The sequence below is a fragment of the Emydura macquarii genome, unplaced genomic scaffold, assembly GCF_026122565.2.
Source record: "Emydura macquarii macquarii isolate MOO-44397 ecotype Brisbane River unplaced genomic scaffold, CSIRO-AGI_Emac_v2 contig_1451, whole genome shotgun sequence".
Lineage (NCBI taxonomy): Eukaryota > Metazoa > Chordata > Testudines > Chelidae > Emydura > Emydura macquarii.
Window position 1 is genome coordinate 8,631,535 of NW_027131588.1, and position 11,027 is coordinate 8,642,561.

General features: G+C 38.5%; 1 protein-coding gene across 2 annotated transcripts in view; it reads left to right on the top strand.

Annotated features, from left to right (window-relative positions):
* FOCAD (focadhesin) overlaps window positions 1-10,144 on the top strand; it is a 197,284-nt gene extending 187,140 nt beyond the window's left edge. For both annotated transcript variants that reach the window (XM_067553150.1, XM_067553151.1), the window contains 7 exons: window positions 525-785; window positions 1,485-1,574; window positions 2,753-2,930; window positions 4,081-4,178; window positions 5,247-5,498; window positions 7,955-8,030; window positions 9,679-10,144. In XM_067553150.1, the coding sequence (XP_067409251.1) occupies window positions 525-785; window positions 1,485-1,574; window positions 2,753-2,930; window positions 4,081-4,178; window positions 5,247-5,498; window positions 7,955-8,030; window positions 9,679-9,752 (1,029 nt within the window). In that variant the 3' untranslated portion in view covers window positions 9,753-10,144. The remainder of the gene's footprint in view (window positions 1-524; window positions 786-1,484; window positions 1,575-2,752; window positions 2,931-4,080; window positions 4,179-5,246; window positions 5,499-7,954; window positions 8,031-9,678) is intronic.
* Window positions 10,145-11,027: the final 883 nt, after the last annotated feature.

An 11,027-nucleotide genomic window follows, 5' to 3' on the forward strand; every position in this document is an offset into this window, starting at 1 on the left:
TAAATAATAACTAATAAACAAGTGGAAGAAGCACCTATTGTTTGGGATTAAAAAAAAAATCAAAAGTGTCTCAAGTCCCAGTGACTTAGGTGCTTTTGAAAACAGGACTGAAGGTACTTTTGAAAATTTTACCCTTTGTCTATATCTGAAGGATAAAGGAGGTTTGGATCTAAAACTAAGAGAAGGTGAAGTCCAAAATTTTTCGCATAGGAGGAGAGAGAAACTATTTGAGTCATTGGTAAATCTTTTCTACTTTCTGATATAAATCATATGGGAAGATTGTTGTTAAGCTCTGTGCTGTTCTGTGTACTGTACTCTAGAGCCATTTAAAATTTTCTAATTTTGGCTCCAATAACTAATTAATGTTACCTCAATATTAGTAGTATTCCCTATGTTTAGTAAAAGGAAGCAGCTTGGGAATAGTGAGATAATGGTATTTAATAACCTAAGGCCATGAGAAAACTTTCAGCATAACCAATGTACAGGAAGTCTTAAGCATATAATACCCTGTATTTGCCCTTCAGATGAAAACCAGGAAATATCTTTTTACTTCTTTGCCCCTATGGATGAAACACGTCGCAGAAGACAAACTACAAACTTTTACTGAAGTGTTTTTAGTACAGCATTTTGAAACAAAGAAGCACCAAAAAAATCCTGAGCTTTGCCAGAGTATCTTACAGGGACTCAGCCAGGCTATGAAACTTCCCACCCCTGCCCAATACTGCTGGAGCCTTCTGTGCCACGCTGTAGAGAAAATATTTGAGCTTTTGCCAGAAGAGATCCAGGTAAGAAAAGTAAATATTCACATTCTAGTGCAGAATTTTAAGGGTTTGGTGTTTTAGGGGTAGGGAGGGTTTGGGGAGCAAGGCTGGATGGAGGGATAAAAAAGCCTTTATAAGATAGATATTTGCCTGAATTTTCTGCTGTTGGCAAAAACATTTTTTCATGGAATCTGCACTGAGCCATTGGATTTAAAATTTGAAGCAGGAGTCTTGGTAAATAATGTAATACCATTCCAGTGAAAATTTCTTCAGATATTCTTTAAAAGATGGTAAATTGTGAAATCAACTTTACAGTGGACTTTGCCTCCCTATTCATTAGGCAATTAAAAAAAATACAGAATTTGTACTGAGGTAGAATAATTGTTTAAATGGAACCAGAGAATAATCAGGGGGAAAACCCTTTTTAAACAGAAAAATTTCTCATAGTGACTAATTCCTTTAAGACAACATCTAGAAAATACACCAAAGGAAAAGCACTTTTCTTTAAAAGTTTCCAACTTGCTGTTTTTGTTAAATAGTAAAATTAAATACATTCAAGTCCAGCAAAATGGCTAAATAAGTGACATCTTTTCCAGCTTCATTTTACTTAGAAACTTTATTAAATGATCCTGATGAATAAAACAGTCTTCTAGGTTCATTACTTTAATGATGTTAAAATACAGTTATCCATGTACAAACACACATGCTTTTTTCTTTTTCCAGAGAAGTGAAGTGGAGATGTATATTGAGGTAGCAAAATGCCTCTCAGAGATGGCTGATGCTGAGGTTGACCGGATTGCCCAGCTCTCTAAGGTAATCTTGTTTCATTCTAGGCTCCTAGATTTCTCCCCAACACTTGTTTACATATGGGAGGAAAACTCAGTTTTACATGTCACCAGCATATTTTAACAGCTCACAAATATTGATTTTAATCTATCCTCACATCAGCCCTGTGTGGTAGTGTCATTATCTTCTATTTACAAATGGGAAACTCAGGCAATCGGAAAAACTCCTCTTGACTTCAGTAGGCTTTGGATCAGGCCCTAAATGACTTCCCCAAATTCAGGCAGGAAATCTGTAGCAGAGTCAGTAATGGAAACTAGGTTCCTAAATGCCAGACCAGTGGTTTAACCACAATGCTATTCCCCTCTGTACATCAGCCATCTGATTCTTTAAACAGACTAAATGCAATGTCGGAGCCTACTGCGTCTGAGCTGATGAATCCTGGACTCTTTTGCAAAATTGAAAAAGAATATTGCAATTTTTTGACTTCACATTTGCCAGAATTATAGATTTAACACATTGTATTTGAAAAGCATTCAAAATATTTTATGGTGGGACTGGATGGCTGAGCAGGATAATGAAATATAGAGCTTTCCAACTCCAGGTCACTTGCTCAAATAGAGTTGAGATTGATAGTGATCAAAAGTTATGATCTGGTGATGAAGTGACCTGTGTGAATGAGTTGGTGATCTCAGATCATGCCTCCTCATAAGCAAGTGTCCACATGACGTAACCACCGTAGTACCCTTGCTGGCAGACTCTGTTGAGTGCAGTCCAAGAATTTAAACAGGTCTTGGAAACTGAACTATCTTCTCGCCATGAGATTAGTCCCATGCGGTCAGGTAACATTTGCAAAGCAGTGTGAGAAAATCTGCATTGCCACAGTCCATGTTGTTCCTGTCTTGTGCAAATAAAACATAAGGTAGCCAAATTGACCCCTTCCAGAAGCACTGTTTACAAATGTAAGCAGGGTCTGACCTACGTGCATTTCATGTTCTATGATATGACCCCATGTGATATGTATTATATACTGTCTTCAGTCCAATCCATATAACCTCCCCAAAAAAAAAAAGCCAAAAGAAAAGAAATTAGCTGGCTTGATGATCAAAGGATTCCTCCCATCTTTATACAGAAACATGTAATATCTTTTACTGTTGCCACCCCAGGAAGAATGTTTTACTTTAATCAAGTTTTTGTTGCTTTTGCAGAACAATATAGAAAAGGCCACTTTCATCAAAGTGTATTTAGTTTCTCAAGGCCGGTTGTCTTTGTTCAGCTTGAATGATGTGATTGGCATTGCGGTAAGATGCCAGCAGAAAGAAACTGTTGCATGGATGTTGTTGCATAGTTTCTACCATGCCCGAATTGTAAGCCATGAAAACACAGGTAAGGCCACACTGAAGGAAGAAGTGAAAAAGCTTAAAGAAACTGCACAGATTATTTTAAATAAAAGTTTTGGTCCAATCAGGTCTTTCTAGGTGTGTATTATTTCTGAAATATTATAAATGGACGTGATGATTTATAGACCAAAATTACAAGATCACTGCTATCCAAAATTTAAAGTCTAACTTACACAAATACGAAACAGTGGATGGGAATTTAAATGCAAAGGACTTCAGACATCTTCTGTGTTTGAAGGATTTGCAAAAGCAGTGTGTTTGATTGAAATAAGGGAGGTTATTTAGTGTATAAGAAGTGAGATGCATGAAAGAAGACATAAGAGTAGCAGGCGATGATAAAAGGAGCAACTGAGAGGTAAGGTAGGAAGGAACAGAGTGCACACCCAATACTCTCACTGAAAGTAGTTGGTGTTTCGTTTGGATAAAGTAGGCAGGACTGGGTCTTTGGTTAGCCAAGTCTGATGGATTGATGAAAAGAGTGTGATTGATCTTGGTAGTTCTGACAAAAACTCAGTGAGGCAGTTATAGGGAGGGAATGTTATAGTTATGTTGAATAGTTATATGGTATTGTGCCCTTCAGTATTGAGAGGCTCCTTAAATCAAATCACTGAGACTAGTTGATTAGTCAGATAGCTACTGTATTAAATGTATTGATCAAATCTGCACTGGAGGAGGTTTTACATATCGCTTCTTATACTCTGCAGATTCTTTCCCAACATGCAGTGGACTCAGTGCAAAGCTTGGATTAATTTGATTGGGGGGTGATCTCTTCTGTGTTAGTGTTGGAATGTGATGATCAGGAATGTCCACAGAGCAGATCAGTGATATCTGCATGATGGAATTATTTAGAAAGATTACTTTATTCATTATCTTTTTCAATGTATTATTTTTAGTTTGCTAGCTTTAGGGATTGTTACAGCCACAGTGCCTGTTATAATGTGAGTTTTAGCTATTATGATTAGGTGCCTATATGCCTTTTGGCGTGAACACACAAAAAAATTAAATGTTATGATGCTTGCTATTGTTCCTTCCCTGGCCTGCTGTTTGATTGCTATGGTGATTCCTGGTACTTACTTTTTAAAGAAAAAGGGGTATTTGCTAGTGTTTTATGTAAGACAATATTCTTGTGTTTACAGGAGTGTTGAAGAGAATGGACTGGCTGTTAGAACTGATGGGCTATATCAGAAATGTTGCTTACAAGTCAATATCTATACAAAATGTGGATCTTAAAGAGGTACATACTGTGAAAATAATATGTAGCTTTCAGAAAAAAAATGGTTTCTGGTGTAATTTATATCCTTTCCAAGGAACAAGTATTATTCCCTCACTTTTTATCTTTTAGAATAATGTTCTCTTATCGCCTCCATAAGGAAACTCACTGATTGTCCTCAAAAGGTTTTTAAAATTTACATAATTTAAAATCTCTTAAATAAAGTAAGTCTAGTACTTAAGCTGTGAGAACAGTGACAGAATATGAAAGTAAACTATATCACACAGAACTCTATACACTTAGAACAGTTAAAAGGAAAAGCTCCTTTACAGTATATTAATTCATCTGAGGCATTCATTGTCCCAGAAGGTCAGAGTACTGCAGCTGCATTTTTAAAAGAGTTGGCCAGTTTCAGGACTACCAATATTATTTGTAGAGTTCCAGAGGGGTGGCCGTGTTAGTCTGTATACAGCAAAAACAACGAGAGTCCTGTAGCACTTTAAAGACTAACACATTTATTTTCTGCAGGCATAAGCTTTCATTGGCTGTAACCCACTTCATCAGATGTGAGAAATAGAAAACAAAGTTATGCTTGCGAAGATACTTAAATCTCATGCTTTGGAGCATCAGTTAATTGCTGCCGATGTCAAAAAAGAGCATCCTCACTTGATATACACTGTAGCACTATTGGACATGTGCAGAATGGTGGTGAGGGTGTGGCTAATCATCATAGGGCATCAGCTATTGGCCACTGCACGAAACAGGGTACCAGACTTTGTGAAATGCCTGTCCGTAAGCATTGTTTTCCAGTATAGATTAAAAATGAATGAGTCCATTGCGAAAGAAACCTGCTTCAGAAATGTTTCCTTTTGCTTCCTTTGGTTTAAGGATTATGGTTTTTAGTTTTTAAATCTCTTGTACTACTTTAAAGGCATTTTAATGGTCTGGCTTTTGTACTTTAGTCTTTTTGTTTCAAAGTTTAACTGAGCATTCAGTTGCATAGGCTTTATCCTGGAGTATCACTTGTCATAACATTAGCTTAATAATAATGAAGAAAAAAATGAACCAAACTTGTCTGTTTTTCCTGTTTAGGCTGTAGATTTCCTGTTGTGGATATTTGCAGCTTCTGTGGTTGCCTGGGCTGACCATGCTACACCACTACTGCTTGGCTTCAGTGCCAGCTGGTCACCATGGAAACACAAAGAAGTATTGCCAGAATTGTCTGCAGATGATTTTGGCAAGCATCCAATTGAAAAGCTTTCTGTGCAGGAGACTCTTACCCTCCTTCCAAGCAGTGTGCAGCTTTTGCTGGCTAAAGAGCCGTGGAAAGAACAAACACAAAAGGTAAAGCTGCACATAATTTACTTTCTAAAGGCCTGATCTTGCAAGATGCTAAGCACTTCCTGAAGGTGAAAGATCACCCTCAGTTCTCAGTGGAGTCAGTTAGGGTCTTATGTGAAGCAGCTGTTATTTCCTCTATATCTGCTGCATCTGACTTGAGCTCTCATTTTTCTTTATCGCAGTCAGATATGACTTACTTATGACCTACTTAAAACGCCCTTAAATAAAGTTGCAAGGAGATAAAGAACACTTAAGGGTTGAGTATTTAACATTAGGTAGGTTTACTTGGGGAGGAGTGGGGCAGCGTGCATGTGTGTACTTGCTCCTCCATATGGCTAATTCAGCATGCAAACACTTATTGGTAGATCCTCCACTAGTGTAAATTGTTATAACCACCCCACCACCCCAGTTTATTGTGCACATTATTCACTTGCAAGCCTAAATTAGGTATACATAAACGTGTGCATGAGATTGTATGTACCTAGTTTGGCAAATCTAGCTTGAGTTTTCTGTAATGTATGTAAACGGTGACCTCTGTAGATTGATATTTAATAATTTTAAACAAACGTATGCATTTAGGACTGAGAATTTGGAGGGTGTGAAGAATGGCAGAACTGGGCCATTAATGTGCAAATTTGCAATAAGTTTTAGTAAAGATTTTGGGTTTGTATCTTGAAAAAAGAATCCATCCAGATATATTTGAAATATTGCATTCTCCTCTAGGCAACATACATTACCAGAAAGACAACAAAAATTGGAGGAAAGTCAGAGAAAAGGAAATGATCCAAGTGCTGAAGGAATTGACTTGGGAAGTCTGGCTAAGTGTGTGTCTGGGCAAAAACACAAAAAACAAAAAGACCCCCCACAGAAGCAAGTCTCAGAGCCAGGGTCAACTGACTCAGGCTTGCAGGGCTAGCACTATGGAGCTAAAAATAGCAGTGTAAATATTCTAGGTAGGGCTGGAGCCGGGTCTCTGTGACCCATTCCCTTTGCCAGATTACAGAGCTCCAGCCCAAGTAGGAACATCTGCATTGCTTTTTTTAGCCCTGTAGCACCAGCCTCAAAAGACTGAGTCAGTTGACCCAGGCCCTGAGATTCGCTGATGCAGGTCTCTTTTTGCAATATTAGACATACCCTTAGGGACTGATAAAGAGGGTGAATGCAGATAATTAAATGGTGTAAATATCAAATATGGAGATGAATTATTTACTATGCTTGCTATGCTACAGAGTAGTATAACTGGGGATAATGGGATGAAGGGAAATGTCCCCAGAAGGCAAAATTCAAACTATCAAGCAAGATCTTGACAGTAAGTTGTGCGAGGCTATCTTAGGCTCTGGAATATTCTTCTAAGGGAAATGATGGAAACTGGATTGCTTGGAATATTTAAAAATAGACTGGACCAAATATTAGAACACTAAGCTACAGTTCTACATTGATGGAGAGATGGACTGAGTAACCTAATATGTTTTTTCCATCTCTTATTATTACTATAATTCTCCAACTCGGTCAGATCTCTCTCAATCCACCCCTGTTCTGAAGTGTCTTGTTTTATTATTTTGCATGTCCACTGTTTTAGTTGGTGTTTTGTATGAGCAAAATTTAGAACTTTATTAACTGTTTTCTTTAGCAATTTTGTATATTACAAATATATATTTTATTTGTTTATGGTACCTTCATTATAGTGTCAGCATGCCTTGCACACAAAATATCAAGTCAGCCAAATGGCTCTTAATCAAAACACTACCACTTTTTTTGCCCTAATGTGTGCCCATCCCACCCAAGCCTGATGATTAAAAAATTAATTAAGCAGATACACAACTTAAGTATCAGGTGTGCAAACAAATAACTTCAGAAAAATAATTATAAAATCTAACATCACATGGTAACTTTTGCCCTTTGACATGAAAACAGACATGAAGCTGCAATACAGTTCTAAACCTGTTTTACATCTGTAACAATTTCTAATAGCTTAACAATGATTTTTGAAAAAATTATCAACATAGTGACACTCATTTTCTATTTGATTTTTTTCTCTACACCAATCCTGAGTTACTAATATATAGATATAATGGTAAGATACTGAATACTTTATGTCCATGCTAGGAATAAACAGCAAGATTCACCAGCAACCAAATAAATGATGTTTTAGGAATTCACTGATCAGAGACAAGTATCATGTTAGAAATAGGGAAAAGTGAGGGCTCACCTCACTTTCATACTGCAAGAAGAAATAACTTTGATAATTCATTCAGATCATTCCTGTACTGTTGTATTAAATGAAATACCATTGAGCTGTTGTAATGCAGTGATGGACAAACTCTAAGCTGGGTGGATTTGCCGTTCAGTCTGAATAAACTGTAGCTAAACTTGAGTAGAGTGCATGTCTTCAGCCAGTCAGGTCAGAGAAAATTTGTGGTGTTCTTTTAATTTATAACTACTATTCATTTTAATTGTAGTTTATTGACTGGCTGTTTAATATAATGGAGAGCCCTAAAGAAGTGTTGTCTGAATCCTCCAGAGACTTGTTGAAAGGTAGTGTATTTCTGATTTTGTTTATTCCTGTATTTCCTATAGCATGAGTCTGTTAAAGAAGCAGGATGCGTTTGTAGGTTATTAACACATGATGGTGAAAGACTTATGTATTGGCTTTGAGATTGTCTCCTTGCCTATGGAGGTTTTCTTTTTTCAATCTTTTTTGAGATTGTTTGATCCCCCAATTCATCTCACTCTCACTCACCATGCAACTGATAATCCAGGTAGAATAATGTTTTGCTCTCAGTTTTAGCATAAAATAGAGTCAAATACCAAAAACTTTATTAATGTACAGTGAAGGTTACTGGCATATATCAGTGGTTTGTGTGCATGTTATTTTTAAGGACAGTTAGAGTTACAAAAAATATATGTATAAAAAAACCTCAAGTGTTAGTGCAAACTTTGGTCTGCATTTCCTAGGGTGTCATTATTTTGGAAAGACCAGTAATCCAATCAGTTAATGTGGCCTTTCAGTTTTGACGGCCTGTTCAAAAGTATTTTTAACCCTTAGGATTCTGGCTAATCCTAAAGTGTATGAAACAGCTTAAAGACTAAACATTTTCCTAAAGTGTTTTCAGTATGCTCCCAGGGAGATGCTTTTGCGGGGACAGGGAAATGTTTGTAGTGGCCATGAACAGGTTGGGCTCCATGGGCAGGCCCGCTGACGGAGGAGAGGGAGGTTATCGCCCAGGGGCCCGACAATTTAAAAGGGCCTCGGGCGGATGGGGGATAGATACATATCCTCCTCTCCTCCACATCCCCCCTAACCTTGAGGCCCCCGCCACTCATGCTGTCTGCCCCTCCCCTGAGCTGAGTTTATTTATTATGCATCATGCAGGTTCCCAAGCAGCTGAGGAGACAGTATCTGCTACTCAGCTTCATGGGTTCATTGGTAATCTTACCGTGGGGTAATCGGTAATCAACCCAAGGGACCCAGGAATCTGAGTAGCAGATACCGCCGCCTCAGCCACCAGGAACCTGCATGACGCATAATAAATAAGTTAGAAGTTCCAGCAGAAGCTCACTCAGACCTCAGCCATCCCTTTCTGGGGGGTGGGCACTGACTGCTCTGCCCTGGGGCCTGGAGTTGTTGTCAGCAACCATGGGAGGAGCAAATTATGCTATGACCAAGCTCACCTTGCTAGAAATTACACACACTTTCTTAGCTAATCCCTTGCACTGTTTCCTGCCATTCCTTTGGAAACAACAAGGGGCTGGAGGCAGCAGAAGTCAGTGAGGTTTGGCCAAAGGTGGCAAAACAGGAGATGCCCTAAGGCTAAGGACTGAACATGAGTGTGGGTGGTGAATGAAGGTGAGCCAGCAGTGAGAGACTCTTGGTCCAGCTAGAGGTCAGGGAGAGCAGATCATCACAGGAGAGCAGGGGGGAGTAACAAGGAAGAGCAGGGAATGAGGTGGGATTATTAGCAAGAGGGAAGGAGAAGGGAGAACAGTTTATTATTATTACTATTTTGTATCATGGTTGTTTGCCTGGAGACACCGGCTCAAATACCATCTCCCCGGACTAGCACCTGCAAAACCCTGAAAACAGCCAATGGAAAATAATACAGAAATAATTGTGGTACAGGTGATTCTCGTCTTTTACTATACAGGCTGTACATAATCATGTGACTTCTCTTTGTTTTCTCAGCTACCCTTCTGGCCTTGAGGTTTCTCCCAGAATTCAAGAAGAAAGCAGTATGGACTAAGGCTTATGGTTGGTAGCCACCACACAGCAACATCATCGTATCTGATAAAGAGGCGGTTCCTAATTCTGAGAGAAAAGTGCCATAGCTGAAACATTCAGTCATTGAGAAGTCATTCCAAAGAACTTTTATCTCATTACGTGTTATGGGATTTTCTTCCCAGGGATTCAGAGAATAGAAAAGTCATTTGGTTTGACTGGTCTGTAGGCCAGCTCTTATCCTGACCTGTCTTGCCCTGTGATGAGGACATGTTTTGGGCTATGTTTTGAATGTGAGTTAGAAACTTGAATTTCAGAGGTATTTAAATGGTGTAATGAAAGCTGCTGACAGTGGAGAGCTTTCTTTCTGTAATAGATGGGAGTTTTACATCAACAGGTGGAAAAATTAAAAACAAATCTTGCAAAATTGTAATTTGACGTGGTTTGTTTATTAGAAGGCACAGTACTTCTTTATTATTCTGGCTTTTTAATTAGCTTTAATTTCACCTGACAAGCTTTCTATTAGCATTATGATCCCTCCATGTTATAACATTCATCATGTGTTGTTGTTGTTGTTATACCATGAACAACACTATTTTTGTGATAGTGCATAGTTGCAAATCTCATAACAATTTTGCCAGGGGCATTTATCAAGGTAAATATGGGATCTGGGTGTTGCTTGGTTCATTTTGATGAATTTCAGGTTAATTTTAAACATGAAACATGAAATTCCAATTCAGGGCCTTAGAAAATTGGGATCTTGATACATTTCCAGAAGCTATTCTTTAAGAATAGAAGTATTCTTTTCAGAACCTATAGAGGCCTCCACAATGCTCTATCACCTCATCCACAATGCTCTATCTCCTCAAATCTCCCACTCCAATAACAGCCTTCCCCTGCCTACATCGATGTTCTGGGGAGGCTTGAGCAGTGGGGACAACAGCAGATAGTTTCTACCTTTGCCACATTAAAAGGAAAATGGCAGGTCTGTTCTCCAGCATCTATCCATTTCTGAGGGGAAATATGACTTCTACCTTCTTTCTTTCTTTCTCTCCTTCCCAGCAAGAGCATGGAGCTATTCTTACTGGGGAGCCCATTTTCTCATCTCCCCCTAATCTCCTTCATTTCTCCAGCTACTGAAACTTTATTTCCCTCTCCCTTTTTTTAATGTTATGCTCCTGGCTATATGCCTTCCCATTTGTAAGTCCCTTTTCTGAATCATTTTGGCCTGGTCCCTCTTCTTAACTTTAACCCCTTTGTGTGCCTCACAATTTAGCCCCCTTTCTATGTCTCCAATGTAAATAGAGAGAAAAATA